Source organism: Melopsittacus undulatus, chromosome 3, assembly GCF_012275295.1.
Source record: "Melopsittacus undulatus isolate bMelUnd1 chromosome 3, bMelUnd1.mat.Z, whole genome shotgun sequence".
NCBI classification, from domain to species: Eukaryota; Metazoa; Chordata; class Aves; order Psittaciformes; family Psittaculidae; genus Melopsittacus; species Melopsittacus undulatus.
Window position 1 is genome coordinate 35,845,796 of NC_047529.1, and position 20,694 is coordinate 35,866,489.

Here is a 20,694-nt window from a genome sequence, read left to right on the forward strand (position 1 = left end):
CTTCACAGCATAAGATACTAAATCCATATTAACCTTAGCAATTCAGTACTAAAAATCCCAGCTTTCACAATATTAGGTGACAAAAACAGCCACTAAAAATTCAGATTTCTTAGCTGGGGGTAATAAAATCCAGTTTATGCAGAAGATACAGTACTGTATATTTTATATTACTGTTTTCTGTCAGGTTAAGCATTCTTAAACTAAGCTGCATATGAACACAAACATAGTTACCAGCACTTTTCAGTATGCTCAGCGTAACAGAATACACATGCTCTTTGCAGATGAGCAATACCTATCTGTACTGATATGAATGCCAGTGCAAAGCCTAGATGCTTTGAATATGACCATCTCTGTGCAGCAGGTTACCTCAGTGAAGAAACAAACCCCTGCTACGCATAAGGCCATCAACCATTTGCTATAGGCAAGGAATTACTGTTATTGCTGCACTTCCACAAGCGAGTGTTTCCAAAGCAAAACATGCTCCTTTAGAGCCAGCAAGTGTTGACAGAAATTAAAGTTGCTGTCTAGAGTAATGGTCAATCAGCTCCAGTTGCTCAGATGTTGGTCTGGGTCAGAGGCCAATGGCAGCTTATGCCAGTGATTTAATGTAGAAAGGTATAAATTCTTCAGGGCCAATATGAACTGCCACAAAAATTAGACAATTTCCCTCTAGGTCTCTAATGTCTCAGGGAAAGCTCAATGAGGACAAACTGTTCAACACAACTTAACACTAAGGCCAGGAAACTTCATGCAGTTGCATACTTTCCTACCACTCTGCCAGAATATGAGTGTGTAGCAAATAAAGGTACTTTGTTTTTCTCTGTGGATTCTGCAAGGAAGGTAACTGCTGGTGAATGGTAAGGGTCAGGGAATAAGATTCTCATAACAAAATTGTAAAAATCCATCCCAGAAAAGGAAAATATGGCATTTGCCAGAATGTCTTAAGTTGGAATGAACCACTGGAGGTCTACTAGTCCAAATTCCCTGCTCTAGCAGGGTCACCTAGAACACATTGATCATGATTGTGTCTAGACGGCTCTTGAGTGCCTCCAGGAAGGAGACTCCACAACCTCTCTTGGCAACCTCTTCCAATGCTCAGTCTCCCTTACAGTGAATAAGTTATATCCCACGTTCAGGTGTAACTTCCTGTGTTTTAGTTTATGCCCGTTCCTTCTTTTCCTGTCAGTAGCCCTTTACTGGATTTGCTCCAGGAGCTCCATGTCTTCCTTATACTGTGAAGCCCAGCTCTGGACTCAGTGTTCCAAGTGAAGCTTCATCAGTGATGAGAAGAGAGAGAGGATTACTTTCCTTGACCTGCTGGCAACGCTCTTCTAACTACAGCCCAGGTTACCATTGGCCTTCTTGGCCACAAGGGCACCTCGCTGGCTCATGGACAACTTGCTGCCAATCAGCACTCCAGGTCCCTCTCTGCAGAGCTGCCTTCCAGCAGGTTAACCCACAGAATACTCTTTCCTATTTCTCAATTTTTTGTTTATAATGGGGAAGAGAAAGCTATTTGCAGAGGAAATGAAAAAATTATCAAGAATAATTACAAAATCAGATACAATTTTGTGAAAAACTTACTTTGCATTATGAAAGAGAAAGTTTGGTAACAGTATGTAAGCTTTTACTGAGAACTGGACTCTGATAACAGCTCTTTAGTCTTGTAGACAAAGACAGGACAGCACATTATGGCTGGTACCTTGCCTTATGCAAGTTTAGAAGCAAGATGCCTGTTTTTAACCATAAGGATAATTAACCACTGGAAAAGATTACAAAAGAGTCTGAAGGTCTGGAGAACACTAAATCAGGGGTACATGTAACTTTTTTTCCTGAAAAAGATATGCTCTTCTGCAGATGAGAAAAATGTATGGTTTACTTCACACAGGTCACAGTTGATGATTAGGGTCTTGTTTCTAACTATTAATTTCAGACCTGTTGCCTGAATTTATCAGATCATGATATCATAACAAAAGCGTACATGAGATTGTCATGCATAAACAATACAAGTGGTTTGGTTTGTGAAAATCAGTCACAGCTCTAGGATAATGAAAATACTTGTCCATATTGCTATCAACTGATGTAACACTTTATATAACAGTTTCTTACTAAGAAAAGACCAAGAAAAAACAAGCAAGTAAGCTGTACAAAGACTTCTAAATAATGCAAAAATGCTCTTGCTTTGTATGCCTTACTTTGCACAAACAGGAAGCTGTTACTATCATTCCTAAGAAGTAAAAGTTTCTGAAACATTATGCAAATTTGGAACAAATAGGAGCTGCAAACTCTTCAAAACAATTTCATATCAAACAATTCATCTTTCTTTTCAGTCTTCTGATAAATGCATTGTATTTTTTTTCCTAAAGGATACATTCTCTTTGGTTGTAAACATGGTGATTAGTGTCTAAAATTTGGCAATGACTTGAGGTTCTCCCAGCACAGAACCATTTAAAATGAGGATAAATCCCAAATATAACTAAAACTTATTAATTCAGCTCCCAAGTCTATGTAGATTTGCAGGGTTTTACTGCTACTTACTGTACACAGAAAAATTAACATTTTTAAGAGCTTCATCAAGCCCAATGGGATTGTAGTGGATTCCTTTCAAACACAGCAGCTGAAGCAAACACACTACCCATGTTTTCTATTACCACATGGCTACCCAGGGGGCAATGAGCTAATTCTAAATATTTATTGTGGAAACCTGTACATCAGTTTCTGAGAAACCAAGATTTCTCTTGATAGTTGCCCTCTGCAGATGAGTTGAAACCCTCAGCTTTAGAAACTTTCCTTGTAAACAGTGCCAAATTCCGGAATCCCATACCTTCAGTGCTACATACAAGATTTGCTATTTACAAGTTTCTTTCCGCAGCCATGAAGATAGAAATAAGAACTGGTAGAATGATGTCTTCTCATACAGTCAGTCTTTATATCTAGGTTCCATATTCTAAAACTAGAAATCCTGTTGTTACCCTGGACTATACATAATGATTTACATCTGATTACAGCATAAATCAAAGGTAGATCTCCAATCTTAGTATGAAGAATTTAGGAGTTGGAAAATTCAATGTCAACTTTGAAATTTTCTAAAACACTTAATAAAGCCATTCCTTTTTTCAACTGTGGTAACAGATTCAGGTTGTCTTAATCATACCTGCCTTTATTAGTTTAGCTAGGTATGATGTGGATGTATTTATATACTCTAAACCTTTACCTCTGAAACTGCTTTCTGATGAGACAAGCATCCATTCCTCTATCATCTTTCCTTTTTTAAGTTCCCATCTAGGTTTCAAACATCCTTTTAAACCTGTGAACAGTCTGGCTCCAGTGCCCTAGTCTAATGCTGTTTTATGTTTGCTTCTTTAATACACTTAAAAGTGTGTCAATTTAAATATTGCACTGAGAACCATGTCTCAGGGATTCACATGAATGGCTCAAGCATCCTCCTGGTCTGCCAACACTTCTGAGGTTATGAAGAAAAACATTTTCCATACCAGTTGAATTTTTGGCCTCAGTTCTGAATTTGTCAGTCTATCATTAAGCTAATTCATGATATAAACATATAACTGGTTTGAAATTAAATTCATTGAATATGAATGTTATAATCCATAAAGCCCTTATATTTGGAAGTCACTCTCTTCTATCTACTTTATACATGGACTGCATATGATCCCTGAAATAGATCTAAGCTGGCCATAAATGTTAAACTACAGTTTTGACCACAGTAACAGAAATTGCTAATGGTAATTTTTCATGCTTTCACATTTATTCTTTAAATACATTTCACTCTTCAGAAGCTTCCATAGGAAAACTGCTGCTGGCAAGGGGGGGGGGGGGGGGGGGGGGAAGGGGTGGTGGTAATGGTGTGTCTTGTTGGTTTTGTTTGTTTAAATTTCCCAAGGTGGAATGTTATACTTTGCTCTATCAAATTGACCATTTTTTCAATGTAGACAAAACAAGAATTATGTTTGTTACTCCAGACAGTGGAAGATGAGTAAATATGGATGTTTATGGTCTTAAATTATATATATAAACACAGTTTGCAGTTTGTGAAACTGATACACAGCCCTGTTTCCTGTAGAAATTGCTCATATTATATGATTTACAGGAGGAAGAGTCATGAGCAATTCCAATGATACAGCTACTAGAAGAATATTCAAGTTGCAAAGTGGTGCTTTTTTAAATAGAAATTATTTGAATTACTTCCTTAAAAATAACCACTAATTTATCTGGTTAAACAAGACTGAAACTAATTAAAAAGGGTCCATAAATAATGAATGAAGAGCAAAAGATTTTCTCTCTTTTTAAATGTCCTCCCTTATAACACTGCTGAAACCAAATAATCTTTTTGTTTTTTTGTTTATACTTGCACAATGTTGGCAGATATACTGCCATACTGTTACTACTATTTTTTCTTACAGCACAAGAAAGATAAATATAAACCTTTAAAATTCTTATTTTCCACACATGGAACACACTCTCTGATACTGATATTTTAAAGATTTTTTTTTGCCCATAAAGACTAAAGCCTGAATATCAGAAAAAGCACCAAACTAATCTTTATTTGATAAAACACAGTCCCAAGAGAAAGAAAAAAAAATCAGTCTTCAGCACTTGACATTCTGTTTGCTCAGTTCAAGCTCCAAAAGTTGCAACTGAAAGAAGAGCTAAAGGAGCTGAACTCAGCTATATGAAAAATGAGGACAACAATACTACCAAGAACTTCCAAAAACCTCATCTGAAGACACCTGTTACCATGACACAGGAACCCTAAGAATAAAGCATGTGTAAGACCCATGCCCTCTGTTGAAATCATAAGACATTTCTTTTCTTTTAATATCCCAGATAATGCATTTCAATACATGTAGCAGCAGTCCTGCTAACTAGAGTCTCTTTAAATGCAGAACAGGAACTCAGGGTACTCAGTCTCAGAGCACAGCGAGAAATAAGAGCATTTGATGGCATAATTAAAAAGCTATGTCAACTTTTAAGTACAAGTGGGTCAAACTAAAGCTGGAATTCTTTGTTCTTGAATGCTCAACTTTGTAATATTAATGATATTTTTATGTACACAGAAAAAATTACAACTGACACTCCTGTAGATCTGTATATATGCTCTGCTAGAATATATCCTACTTCTGTTTCAGTGTGTATTGTAAACTACAGTGCCCTCACTCCAGTCAGCTAAAAAAAGACAACTGAGGATTACTGTTAAAAAATAACTAAATGCACAGTTTATAAACCTCATTTGAAATTAATTATATTTACATGCTACTTCCTGTATGGGTTTTTTTTTTTTTTTTGAGAATTAGGTCCTGCTGCTAACATTTCAAAAGAGGGTTGCAAAAATAAATACGGTCAAAGAAAAGTGGATTTTGTTTTGATACAGAATAATATATAAAGCTGAGCTTTTCTTCCAGTACCTTATCTACAGCTTCAAAAACCTCTGAATACAGAATGAAACCATATGCTTGCTTTCCTCCAATGCAGAGGATCACATATCTCTACATGGGATTTTGTACAAATTTAAAACTACAGAATTCCACTGTATTAGTCAGATCTTAATATCATATTTGCCTGCACTGTTTCCAATAAATAGATTTTAATATTTAGGTCACATCATTCTAAAGAAATAATAGTTGTTCTACTATAAGTTCTCACTTCATGGCCTGAAAACTTGCATCTCTTTTTCTGGCCCTTCTATCTGCTTCACTAGAAGTGGGTGCAATTTTTGCAAATCATATTAGCATACTGAATAGTTTTTAAGTTAATATACTCATCAGCTACAAAGTATGCAACTTATAAAAAATAATCATAAGGATTTCTAGTTTTAATTCTGTTTTAGAGGTTTACATTTGAAATTTGTACTCTTCATGCTGGTACCACTGCAAGCTTGGCTAAACTGTAACCAGCAACATCCTTGTTTTTTCTTTTTAGCCACACCAAATTCCTTCCCTGCAGTTTGTCCTCTCCCTTGCCTATGTGGGAGATGGGAAAAACAGAAGCAATAACCCAGTCAAGGCTACACATCATGTCTAAACTTTCTGTGCTGTATCTATTGCTTTAAAACACTGGAGATACTAAACAGCACAGTACGTTCTAAGTGCAGACCTCCACAGAAATCCCATTTAGTTAAATTGTTAGCCTACTGTGCAGACATTTTAAAAAAAAAGAGTAGCCATCAATAAACATGTTATTTAAATTCAATTTAACATTCTTTTAGAGTCAAAGACATAATCGATGCATTCTGTGTGCTAACTAAACCGAGATACAAGGGGCCAAAGTATTTATTAACTGTAAGAACAGTTCATTGACAGGTTTAGTCTAAAGTGCTGTAGATTATAGGACTGGTCTCAGCAAAAGAACCACACAACAAACTAATAGTTTAGTTGGCCAAACAAGCTTGCAGCGGAGTCTGAGGTAGTTTTCTAGAGGAGCACGCCCACTTCTGCAAAGCTTGGAAAAAAAACTAACAAATGTTTTAGCTGTTATATGCCATGCTTTAATAGCTTTCAGAACATTCAGGACAAAAAATAAAACAAGATGTATATTCATACTCGATTCCTATACCCTAAGATTCTATCTTTTTTAAAAAGATGATTAATTGCTGAGATCATTTTATTTAATGTTTACCTTGCTGGAAAGTAGGAATGCATTCAATTCACTAATTCCTACGAGGTTTTCATATACTCGGGCATTTGAAAACATACTTTTAAAAACTCAATATGTATTACAATAATCCTACTATATATTTAAGGAAATGGCAATAGCCAGTATTGCAATTCTAATATATTTTAAATTTAACATACAAAAACACCAGTTTGGTAAATTACCATCCTTCATCCTCACTAATCCTAATTGGAAAAGAGGCCCCTACTCACGCCAATGTATCTTGGCTATACCATAATTAATTTTCTTTCTGAATGTCATTCCTAAAACAGTGACAAAACTAGAACTTGGCTTCAACGCTAGGGAGTAACTGTTTTTTCAGTTTTCCAGACTGATTTAATATTCCAAATACGAGTGTCTGTAATTTGTGATTTGCCCAGATAAACTGTAAGTATTTCCTCAATTCTCTAACTTCTCTCCAGATTTATATGCACACGTGCATTCTCAGGAAGGTTTTCTTCATTAATTTTATTCATTAATCTTTTTCCTTCTGACACAGTACCACAGACCTCCACTCCTAGTCTGAATTTCAGATTCTTCAAAAAATTTATTTGGTGGAAAAATCAGGGAGTAGATGCACTACTACTACAGAACTACTGTGATTATTTCACACAAATACAGAATGACTGGTAGGCCTATACAGCAAAAGGGGAGAAAGAGGGAGATTTTAATCTGAAGTTCCAAAAGTCAAAATATCTGTAGGCCTTGTCTTAATAGGAAGCTACCTTGAGGATGACTTCAATGGATTGGTAAAAGCAATAAATGTAGTGATTCATAAATACCTCTAAGAAAAGCTTCTAACATTACCTGAATACAGTGGTATGAGCTGATTCATCATTAAAATATATTTTCCTGAATCTATCATACAAGATTTTGTGAGAAAAAGAGGCTAACAGTACAGATATTCTAGAACACTACACCAGAACTTGTATAAGGAAATTTTAGGAGCACACTGAATCCCCAGGTTTAGGCTGTCTTCTTAGAAAGACAGTAATGCTAGAGGTATTTTAAGCAATCTAAGCTCTCTGTTAATGTATTTAAACCTTGTTCACATGCTTAATTTTAAAAGTCTAGTGCTTTTCATGTTATTTTAAATGTGCTGGAAAATTATACCATAGGTCACAGTGTTTCCTTAAGTGAGTTCTCTCACTCTTATGTTCCTGTCAGTTTGTGATGTGGTATGAATTAAGCCTTTATACCTCTTCAGCACAGTAGGCTGTAAATTAATAGGTGCAAAGAAAGCAATACTGTTCTGTGAATTAAGCATCAATTTACTGCTTCTCTACTTCTCACTTCATACACCATTCACATGCTGGTGTTAACTGTTTAGTGGTATCTGCGTCTTTACAGCTAACACAGGCAAGAGACTATATTAGTTTAGTCACTACTATAGCATTAAGTACATTTACCAACCTATTTATTGTAGGATCAAAATCCTTGCAAAAGCTTCCACATATTTTTACGCATATCAATGCCAATATATATATATATTACTTAGCATGAAGATAATACAAAACATAAACAATGAATTCCAGGTATGCTTTCTCTAAATGCAAGCCTAAGAACTTTTGCAAGATTTCACTGTGAGATATTGCCATAAACTGAACATATATATTACCTAAGTCTTAAATAGATTTGTCTTTGCATCAGGACTCTCCCAACCTTTTTGTTGCTGTAGTTTTTATTCAGATTATTTCTGTCACCTGCATCCCTGAACATAAGATTAACGTATAATCCCAAGGAAAACTGTGGTCCAAAATAAAGTATGGGAAACTGTTTTGTTAGATTTATGCCTGAAGCTCTAAGAAAAATTGCATACATTTTAGCACTAGCTATCACTATATGAACTAGTATCTTGGTAAAAAACACAGGATACTGATACAGCTACCAAGTGTTTACTGGGAAAGAAAAGGGCAGGCCAGGCTTTACTGCTGTACTACACAGAAAAGGCCAATGTACCAAAACAGTCCTGTTTTGGGGGAAGAGGGAAGGAGAAGTTATATGACTGCTAGATCATTAGTGAGCGTGGTGTTCTCTGGGGGCTTAGGATGGTTTTACTCACTCTGAAACAGTGGGAGGGCTGTCTCTAGTACACTTCCTAGGCTCCTTTGAGAAGAATATCACTCTGCCAAGGCTCTTCTAATCTGGAGCAGCAAATTCCCCAGGTGCTACTCTGAAGTTCAAATTTCCTGGCCTCTCCAACCCAACCTGAGCGTGTTTCCAAAACACTACCAGCTCTTTAAAATCTGTCATACTATGCCACAACATACCCAAAGAAACACATTATATTACACATTACATTTCACCATATTTTTGAAACCACTACTTGTACTGTTTGTCCTTTCCTTCATGATGGTCATTTTATCAGTAAGAATTTCAAGGTGCCTCACTGAAACTAAAAGAGCTCATCTCCTTATATAGCTGTATTATTTAATATAGAATCATAGAATAGTTAGGGTTGGAAAGGACCTTAAGATCATCTAGTTCCAACTGCCCGCAATGGGCAGAAACACCTCACCCTAGACCATGTCACCAAAGGCTCTGTCCAACCTGGCTTTGAACATCACCAGGGATAGAGCATTCACAACTTCCTTGGGCAACCCATTCCTCACTACCCTAACAGTAAAGTACGTCTTCCTTATGTGCAATCTACACTTCCCCTGTTTAACTTTGAACCCATTACCTCTTGTCCTACCACTAGAGTACCTGATGAAGGGTTGTCCTGGGTTCAGCAGTAGCAGTCATTTTTCTCTTTCTTAGTAGCTGGTGCAGTGCTCTGTTTTTAACTTTCAGTCTGGGAACAGCACTGATAACACCAAGGTTTTTAGCTGTTGCTCAGTAATGTTTCCTCTGACCAAGGACTTTGTGAGTCTCATGCTCTGTCAGGGAGGAGTGGAAGTTGGGAGGAAGCAGAGACAGGACACCTGACTCACACTAACCAAAGGGGTATTCCATATCACAGAACGTCATGCCCACTATATAAACCGGACGGGCTAGTTCACTGCTCAGTCAGGCTGGGTGCGGGTGAGGTATGGGTCGGCGGTTGGTGAGGTGTTGTATCCTCTTCCCTTGTTATTTCCCTTATCATTATTATTATTGGTGGTAGCAGCAGTGGTTTGTGTTACACCTTAGTTACTGGGTTGTTCTTATCTCAACCCATAGGAGTTACATTCTTTCGATTCTCGTCCCCATCCCTCCAGGAGCGGAGGGACGAAGGGGGTAGTGAGTGAACAAGCTGCGTTTTTTTTTCAGGGTTGCTGAGTGGGCTTAAACCACAACAAGAGTCCCTCCCCATCATCCCTGTAGGCCCTCTTCAGATACTGGAAGGCTGCTATGAGGTCTCCATGCAGCCTTTTCTTCTCCAGGATGAACAGCTCCAACTTTCTCAGCCTGTCTTCATAAGGGAGGTGCTTCAGCCCCGTGATCATCCTTGTGGCCCTCCTCTGCACTTGTTCCAACAGTTCCATGTACTCTTTATGTTGAGGACACCAGAACTGTACACAATACTCCAAGTGAGGTCTCACAAGTAGGGTGGCAAGATTGCCTCCTTTGACCGGCTGGTCCTTCTGTTACAGTCCAGGATATGGCTGGCTTTCTGGGCTGCGTACACACACTGAAGCTGGCTCATGTTCATTTTCTCACTGACCAACACCCCCAAATCCTTCTCCACAGGGCTGCTCTCAATCTCTTCTCTGCCCAACCTGTAGCTGTGCCTAGGATTGCTCCCACCCAGGTGTAGGACCTTGCACTTGTCATGGTTAAACTTCATGAGGCTGGCATCAGCCCACCTCACAAGCATGTCAAGGTCCCTCTGCATGGCATTCCTTCCTTCCAGCGTATCAATCTAACCACACAGCTTGGTGTCATTGGCAAACTTGCTGAGGGTGCACTCAATCTCACTGTCTGTGTCACCAACAAAGATGTTGAACAAGACCAGTCCCAACACCGATCCCTGAGGGACACCACTTGTTACTGGTCTCCAGCTGGACATTGAGCCATTGACCACAACTCTTTGTGTGCAACCATCCAGCCAGTTCTTGCGACCAGCCAGCCAGTTCTTTATCCACTGAGTGGTCCACCTATCAAATTGATAGCTCTCCAATTTAGAGACAAGGACGTCATGTGGAACAGTGTCAAACACTTTGCACAAGTCCAGGTAGATGACATCAACTGCTCCACCCCTGTCCATCAGTTCCGTAGCCCCATTGTAGAAGGCCACCAAATGGGTCAGACAGGATTTCCCCTTAGTGAAGCCATGCTGGCTGTCACCAGCCACCTTGTTGTTTTTCATGTGTCTTGGCATGCCTTCCAGGAGAATCTACTCCAAGATTTGCCAGGCCCAGAGGTGAGACTGACTGGTCTGTAATTCCGTGGGTCATCCATTTTCCTCTTCTTGAAAATGGGGGTTATATTTCCCTTTTTCCAGTTGCCTGGAACTTCACCTGACTGCCATGATTTTTCAAATAAGATGGACAGTGGCTTAGCAGCTTCATTTGCCAGATCCTTCAGGACCCGCGGATGGATTTCATCAGGTCCCATGGACTTGTGCACATTCAGGTTCTTAACCAGGTCGTCTCTTACAGTGGTCTCACGGTTTTCATTCCCACAGCCCCTGCATCCGCCTTCCAAGACTTGGGTGGTGTGGTCAGAGCATTTGCCAGTGAATACCAAGGCAAAGAAGTCATTCATAACCTCAGCCTTCTCCAAATCCTGTGTAGCCAGTTCTGATAGCTTCCAGAGAGAGCCCACGCTGTCCCTAGTCTGTCTTTTATACACTATGTATCTACAGAATCCCCTCCTCTTATCTTTCACATTCTTAGTTAAGTTGAATTCTAACTGGGCCTTAGCTTTACTAACCCGGTCCCTAGCTTCCTGGACAACATCCCTGTATTCTTCCCAGACCACCTGTCCTTGCTTTCATCTTTTATAAGCCTCTTTTTCTTTCAAGGTTTCCTCAGCAGCTCCTTATCCATCCAAGGAGGTCTCCGGGCTCTTCTGCTGCACTTCCTTCTAGTTGGGTGCTTGTAGTAGGTGATCCTTGAATACCAACCAACAGTCCTGGACCCCCCTGCCCTCTAGGGCTATATCACACGAAACGTTACTAAGCAGATTCCTGAAGAGGTCAAAGTCTGCTCAAAGTCCAGGGCAGTGAGCTTGCTGCACGCTCTTCTCACTGTCCTGAGGGTCTCAAATTTGACCATCTCATGATTGCTGCATCCAAGGCTGCCCTGGAGCGTCACGTTTCCAATCAATATGCACTTAAATAATAAAACAAAGAAATTATACATGTTCTTCTGTCTCAAAACAATTCCAAAAGAAAAAAAAAGCTTTTAGGATGCTGAAAGGCAAGGAACACAATGTGCAGGATGGGGGGAAAATGTAACCCTGTCTTAAAATACCAGTTTCTTTGCAGCTTTGCTTTCTTAATAGTAGTAGTTAGGCTTCATCTTTCCATCTATAGAAATGTTAGGGAGAGAGGACTATTCTCATCTATAGATGTACCTGTCTCTTCTACATTGTTTGGTTTTTTTTTTCATTCTATGGACTCCAGAGGTACTAAACAGCGTTAACTGTATTCTTCCGAGTTTGCTCACAATTTACTTACAACTGTGGATAATTAATTTTTTTCAAGCAGGCATTTGAATGCCTGCAGAAAATCCATTTTGGAACATGAAGATTTTGATAAATATAGCAAACTACAAGATACATTACTGATGAGATCAGCTTATTAATTCTTATTATGGGAAAGCTGTAGGAGTGAAGAAGCTGTTTATCTGCACATGTTTGGGTATAGCAACTGTTATGCCAAAGAACTGGATATAGATATTGAATTAAAACATGCTATTTCCCACTCAGAGAATTTTAAAAGACTGTGGAAAGCACTACTTTAAGACCTAGAATACACCAGTTGCCTGTACGACGTGTTTAGCATACATAGTTGGCTTCCAATTTTCACTGTGCCTATTTTCCTCCTAAATTCCCTAATATGTCAGTGGGATAATCCTTTCTGAGACTATGCTTAACAGCTCTGACACCAGTGAAACATTCACTCCAAGATTACAGAACTCCACAGGCACTCAAGTTCAGCACACTGTTGGTGAACCTTTTCTACACCATTTTGAAAAAGGATGCAGGGTTGGGCCTATGTTCTTTAACCCTTAATCTAATAGAAACCAAAGGAAGAAGGACGAGAAGACCTACAACGATTCAGTGTTTGTCTGGGATAAATTTTACTAGATTTTAAGCTTAAATTATTGAACACTGCAGCAAATGCTGAGAGACAATGCAGAAACCAGACATACGGGAGAGGAAGGGAACAGAACGGGAAAGGGAAGGGGAAGGAAAAAGGGAAGGAAGCACAGGTGTTGCTAACAGAAAACAGCTAGGAGTAAACAGGACATACAAGCATCAGCATCAAATGCAGCAACTGGCAGGACTTGGAAGCTAGGAAACAATAGGTTCCTCTAAGACTTTTAAAGAGACGTGGCATTCGCCATATTACATATTTTAGGGATTCTTCTGTCATTTATTCAGTTTGCAGTACGCAAAAAAAAAAAAAACCTGCCTAGAGTATGTAAGACTGTATTTTTCAGTTTTACAAAGCTCTTCATACACACCTTTCTTACTCACCTTATATGTACCTGTCTTTCCAATGAGGGATTTGGAACTACATAATGTTCTGTTGCAGTCTATTTAAAAACTTCTTGTGTTGCTATGTATATAGATTGGGTTTAAATGCTGAACAGCATTAATGCTGATTTTTAATTCGGATAGACTATGGGATTTTTGCACAGTAACTGGTAACTCTACAATATGAAAGTCAATAGAATTCAAGGGTATCTGTTCAACTTGCTTTCCTGAAAACAAGCAAACAAAAAGAAATTTGGTTCATAGCTATCAAACATAGAAGATAGTACTTATTGGACTCAGTTTCCTAACCAAAACAGAGAAAAGGAAAAATGCAGTTAAAAGCTACAGAAAAGAGCTTCAAAACCTAGTAGAAAGTAAGAGAGCCCTTTACCAATATCTCCAATAGAAACATACAGCTTTGTAGCATTTCACTGGTGACTAAAAAAGGGCTGTCTGTTAGAAGATCTCTAATGAGGCTAAGAAAAGTAATTAAGTACAAACATAAATAAAAACTTGATTGCATTCTCAAATGAAAAAGCTGGAATCTACCTGCCTTCCTGTTGTTGCATGGCCATGGCACATCCTTTCTTGTCTGATAGAGAAGCAAAAGAGAATAAAGTCTTATCTTGCCAAGGGTATGCTAGGAGCCATTCTCACGTATATTACAACTTTACTGGAGATGCATCCACAAGCAATGCATCTTTTCACAGTAAACCAATAGATGGTGCTCTTTAGCTGCATAATTATGTAATTCTGAGCTAAATATTCAGCTTGCATGTATAGACCTACTGCCATAAGTGTCTATCTAAAAGGGGATTTAGACCACTGCATAATCTCATGCACCACTTTGCTACAGACCTCTCACACGAGGGTGGTAAAATTAAGACAGATCTCTACAAACAGGACAGAAAACATGCAGGTCAAAATACTACTATTTTGAATTCTATCTAAGTGCTTGGACTGGTGTATTTTCCTATGAAACACAAATTCATATTATGGCCCAGCTGTTATAAGAGTTATTCATTAACACAGAATTAAGAAGTGAGTTTTGGATGACTCCAGGTACTTATGGCAAATTGAATGCCAACATTATAGTAATTCATTATTGCTGCTTCCAAATCACTCTCACACCCACATATATTTTTATGGCCTTTCACTATGATATTGAGGTGATTTATAAGAAAGTCAGAAAAATCCTGAAGGTATTTTTAAATAGTATTAGGAAATTAATCTGGACTAAAATGTATAAAGTGTAGTTCATTCTCTTGTATTGGCAAATACTGACAAAAATTGAATGATAATCATTTTAGGTTTAAATAGAAGAACAGCAAGACAAATAAGTATTGTAAGGAAAAAGAGCAAACCATAAATTTTAGAACAAAATATGTGCAATATTAAAACTCCAAGTTAAAAAAATAAGTGCAGAATTATTCTTAGCATCATAATCACCTTTCATGCATACTGTAATAGTCTAAGATATTTCTTTTGTCAAATATGCTTTTAATCTTGTAACAATTATGGAAAAGCCACATTTATACAGAAAAACCAGAGTCAGACCTATCTACACCCACATGAATTGCCCCGCTTTAACTAACCTGTTAATAATAAAATACTCAGGGAAAATTATAAACCAAACCTAAAAGCTACCTCATGCTCTTCAGAAAGACTCATTAAGGAATTTTTAAAACGGTGCTTTCCTCAAGATATATATTCCTGATTTTACTTCAAAACTATATTCATTAAGCCTGGCCTTTTAAGATATTTATGAACACTACCTCTAGATGCAACTTTGATTTAATTTTCAGTACCATATTAAGGTGAAGTCTGAAGGGACACGGTTGGAAGCATTTAAAAAGCTGTATTTTTATGCAAAAAACTCTATTTTTTTAGTACTAACAGTTAACAACAGAGGAGCCCTTCAGACTCAAAGGATGCACCACTTGGTGAACTTGGAGTCAGGCTCCAGACGTAGCAAAGAGGTTATCTTTCTGTTACACTTCCAGAAATACTGTTCTTGGCATTGTGAGCAAGAACTCACCAACTCAAAAAAACATGTATTTCATCTAAAACTCCTTTAGGTAATAACAAATTAATCAAATTTATTTTATATTTAGCAAATATCAATCAAAATGATTCAAATTCAGAAATATTTATTTCTACAGTCAACTAATAATACTTTTACTTCCTCCACAGATTAAAAAGCCTGCTTCACATTCATTTTGCATTCCCATTCACATTCATGTTCATGTTTTTAAGCCTGTTGATATTTATATTGTTTAAAAGCAGAGTTAAATATGTGGTTATCTATGTATTTCTGCATCTATTCAAGATACAGAGCTATATAACTGCTCTTTAATTTGGAAAAAGGACTTTAAAAATCTGTAATGGTTTTGACACTCTAATTGCATCATGGACATAAAATAGTGAGGGACTACCACTTGAGCCTTTTATAAATTAATTCCATAAGAATGGACTGCATGAATGATTATCAAATCATCTTTTAAGCATAAGAAAAGGTAAACAAATCTCTTCTTCCTTTTCAATGCATTGGAAACAAAACAACAATCAGTTATACAACACAGAAATTAATGGAGCATCTTAAGCTTTAGAAACATGTAAGGCATATAAGTAAAATAACATAGTTAATATTTTTATGTAATAAACATAAGGCATATACTAGAATCAATACAATTATATATCTCATACAGATATTTTACAGATAGATGATTTTTCCTCAGCAATTAAATCTCACTTGTTCTAGCACTTCCATTGCTTTACTTAAGAGTCCATCCAGATATACTGTAATCATGCTAGAACTGCTTCTAACCTTGCAGAAATGTCTGGAGAGGGTAATCCAGACCTACTGCACCATACACTACAATCACTAAAGAATCATTAGTCTGAAATTATTTTCTTTATTCTCACTCTCTTTCCAGCTTTGCAGCACTCGCTTAGCTGGCTTTCAGTGCTCTTCACTACGATTATGTGATTATTTTACAGAAAATGCTCCTTTAAGTGAAAAAACAATCATAATTACCAGACCATGCTAATGGAATGTGTGTCTTCTAACACAGAATTACTGTATAAAGCTGTTGACGTGATGCTAAAGAAAAAGGAGCAATTAAAAACAGAAAGCAAAACAAAAACCAAACTAAAAAAAAACCCAATCAACAAAACCACACACAAAAAAAGACACATTTTAAGATTATACACCTCTAGACCACTAATTTCAACTACGGAACAACTTCACATTTAAACACACAACACACAGCTGATTTTAGCAGATTACAGCATGCACTACATTTAGCATGGCTCTAATGTCGCTATGGTAACTGCTCTGGCTTAAATATAGCTGAATGTGTAGCTTCACTCCAAATCATCCAATAATCCATTAAACATTTCTTATAAAAATTTTCCCATAGCTTATCCACACTTTTATCAGTAATTCTAATCTAATCCTGTACTGGTATTAGTGATACTTGTACTGTTTAATATATCTTCATCAATGATAGACAGTGGGATCGAATGCATCCTCAGAAAGTTTGCAGATGACAACAAACTGTGAGGTTCAGTTGACACACTGGAGGGACAGGATACAATCCATAGGGATTGGGACAAGCTCTTGAAGTGGGCCCATGTGAATCTCACGATGTTCAACAGGCCAAATGCAAGGTCCTACACCTGGGCTGGGACAACCCCAGTATCAGCACAGGCCAGCGGATGAACGGATTGAGACCAGTCCTGCAGAGAAGGACTTCAAGGTGCTGGTGGATGAAAGACTGGACATGAGCCAGCAATGTGCATTTACAGCCCAAAAAGCCAACCGTATCCTGGGCTGTATCAAAAGAAGCATGACCAGCACAACAAGGTAGGTGATTCTGCCCCTCTACTCTGGTAAGACCCCACCTGGAGTACTGTATCCAGCTCTGGAGACCTTAGCAAAGGAAAGACATGGACCTCTTGAAGCAGGTCTGGAGGAGGGCCACAAAAATGGTCAGAGGGATGGAAAAGAGCTGGGGTTGTTCAGCCTGGAGGTCTCCAGGGAGATCTTACTGCAGCCTTACAGTACTTAAAAAGTGCTTATAGAAAAGATAGGGACTAACATTTTAGCAGAGCCTGCTGCAACAGGACAAGGGGTGATGGTTTAAAACTAACAGAGGGCAGATTTAGGCTAGATATAAGACATAATTTTCTTACTATGAGGGTGGTGAGGCAATGGAACCAGGTTGCCCAGATGGTAGATGGTACATGACCCACCCATGGAAACATTCAAGGTCAAGCTGGATGGAACTCTGAGCAACCTGATCTAGTTGACCATGTCCCTGCTCACTGAAGGGGGGTTAGACTAGATAACCTTTAAAGGTCTGCTGCAATCCAAACTCTTCTATGATTTAACATTTCTATCATCATAGGAACATGGAATAAATCCTTAGTTGTTAGTGATCAGAGGGGCTGCCCAGAAAAACTGTGGATGCCCATCCTAGAAGTGTTCAAGGCCAGGCTGGAAAGGGCTTTGAGCAACCTGGTCTAGTGGAAGGTGTCTCTGCCCATGCATGGGGGTTGGAACTAAATGATCTTTAAGGTTTCTTCCAACACAAACCATTCTATGAGTCTATAATTACAGTTTATTTTAAAAAAATTAAAATCTCCACAGAAAAAAAACAAATCTCAGGAAATATAAGAAAAATGTTTAGGCAGAATTCTGTAAGAATAAAACTCTTATAATTTCTCTGATTTCCAACATAACACTGATCAATATCATGACATAAATTAAATTATGGTTCCATTGCTTTGTACTTATATTTTTCTACATCATCTATTACCAGAAAAATATGTCTATGTGACTACCTGTAAATTTTTTCCTGTATTTGCATGTTCAAGTTCATTAACAGATTAACTTCTTGCAAAATTCCAAATATGTTGTTAGGTGTCTACTACAGCTTCATAAACAAAATTAAACGGACAGACTTTTATGTTGTGCAGCAATACCCCATTAGCTCTTCCCCTTTCAAGATTTCAGCTTCTAGTCCTTAGAACCCTTAATAAGAAAAAATTGACACTGACTGTTGTGCATGTCTGTGCATGAGAGCGAAGCAAAGGGGGTTCTTGCACACTGTACTTGAGATACTAAGACATGAGCACTTACTTTGACACAAAGCTACTCCACTGACTGCCATTACACAACTTTTGGTCATGTGAAATGTTAAGAGAATTAGACCCTGACATGAGTAAACTTGTTATATAGATCTAGAAGTATCTTCAAAACAAAGTTTTCACATATTTACCAAGCACAGTTGACACACATTTTTATTTGATATAAAAGTTTTCAGCAAATCAGATGCTACCTGGAACTTCACAGTTACTAATACACTGCACTGCCTAGCCTGCTACGACATTAAAATAATAGTGAGATTACTTTAGATCTCCAGAAAGGCATTCTGGAGATAATAACCATCAGTCAGTTGTGAGTAGCAGATCTGTTACTTTTTTCTAGGCTACACTTTTAGCAATGGTGTATGTCAAACAAAAGAAAAGCCTGCATAGGCAGCATGCAAAGAAAGTGTTCTGCAACTTAATCAACTGCCATAGACAGAACTATCATTTTTTACCTAGAACAGAGAACGTAGAATTACTATTATAATTACTAAGCCCTAATACTGCTAAGCAAACAGTTTTAACAGTTTTAATCAGCCAACATAAGATAATAATACTTGTACACATGAGTACATGTAGTAAGACTGAATTATAGCCTGTTTAGAATAAGACAGCATCTATCTGCTCTGTTCTACTGTGAGGCTGAATTTTGCTCACTGCTTTCAATGTCAGAGTACAATACCCTGATAAGTCATTCAAGATACAACAACAGAAAATGTTCTCATAACAAATTCAAATATGTAACATCAATAAATGTTCACTGCTAAGATACCTTAGAAATAGAACTCTTGAAGAGGCTGAAAATAAGAAGGATCAAGATTTGGAAAGAAGCAGAAGCAAACTACTGTGTTTTTTTTTTCCAGTTCTGAAGGGTAAAAGCATCCAAATGAAAATACATAACAAAATGGTTATTGGTAGCAGGTAGAAAATATCTTAAATAGCCTTTGGTATTTTCAAAATACTAATCAAAAAATTAAAAACAGAAAAAGGATCTTTACAAGATCTCTGACTTACCATATTGATGGTGCTTCTGTTCCACTGATCTCTAAGAAGTCATACCCTTCCTCTAACTGGAAGTCAGTAAAGACCAAGGCGATAGTATCTCCTGGTTCAGCCAATATGGTCCAGGTGCAATCAGCATTATTTTCATACTCGGATGGGAAGTGAGGACTTGAAATAGTTCCACTTGTCCCACGCAGTGTCCCTCCACAAGCTCCTTCAGCTGATGAACAGAAAACTAATTATTACCAGAGCTGCAGTTTAAACAAGTATTTCTGCCATAGCAAACCCATATCATCCCCTCTGCATGTAGAATACGCACAAAACAAAATATTATCCAGATGAATGGAATGTAACAGTTTTTGGCCTTTAAGCTGAAGAAATTCTTGGCTTGGATTTTTTTACTTTTTTTTTAAATTGCTAATGATACTTTAGTAACAGGCCAAAGAGGGATAAGATTAGCAGAGACACATAGTACAAGCTCATTTAGAGAACCTGCACTTTGGCTCTGTGAAAGTATGCAGAGAAGAAGTCTAAGAAAACCTTGGCACAGAATCACAGAAACACAGTTAGTCTCTCTGTGATACAAGTTTAAAAATATCACCTTTTCTAAAGATTTCTCTCATTTCCTATAACTATAAAATCTGCTGAAAAAACACTCTAAACTAGGAAGCACTAATAACATCATACTAGTCATTCTCAAGTTTTTTGTTCTGCATTATGACATCTGCAGATAGCAAACAAATTCAGAAGGTTTGGTTGCCAGATGGACCTTCCAAATTTCACACATCATCAGCTAATAACATATATTTTTAAATGATCATTAACCAATTAAAAAAAAATACAGAGCACAGAAATTTCATGCTCAGCCTGGAATATTGCTTAATATGTTGCTTGTTGCCAGACATAGCAGACATCTTGTACTCTTCCTTGTCGCAAAAGAATTCATTGAAAGCTTTAAATATATGTTTATTATTATTAATTATTATTAATATGGGTATTAAAAAAAAAGTCTTACCTATACAATTGATTGGCATAAAGAATTAAAGATTTGCCAAGTGGCTACTGGTGCGTTGTAATGTGGGCATGAAAGCTACAGCAATAGTAATTAAAAATATTTCGGCATAGGTGAACGATAAGCATTTCATTTTTAAATGTCTTACCCATCTTTACTTACTGCTGTTATCATTAGGTATTATTTGCATACTGTAAGTGCACATGGAGATTTAAAATTAAATACCT

General features: G+C 37.5%; 1 protein-coding gene across 1 annotated transcript in view; it reads right to left on the reverse strand.

The window, feature by feature from the left end:
- Positions 1-20,694, reverse strand: part of CSMD1 (CUB and Sushi multiple domains 1) — a 1,105,213-nt gene that overhangs the window by 523,335 nt on the left and 561,184 nt on the right. The window contains exon 5 of the mRNA XM_013130058.2: positions 19,468-19,675. Coding sequence (XP_012985512.2) covers positions 19,468-19,675 — 208 coding nt within the window. The remainder of the gene's footprint in view (positions 1-19,467; positions 19,676-20,694) is intronic.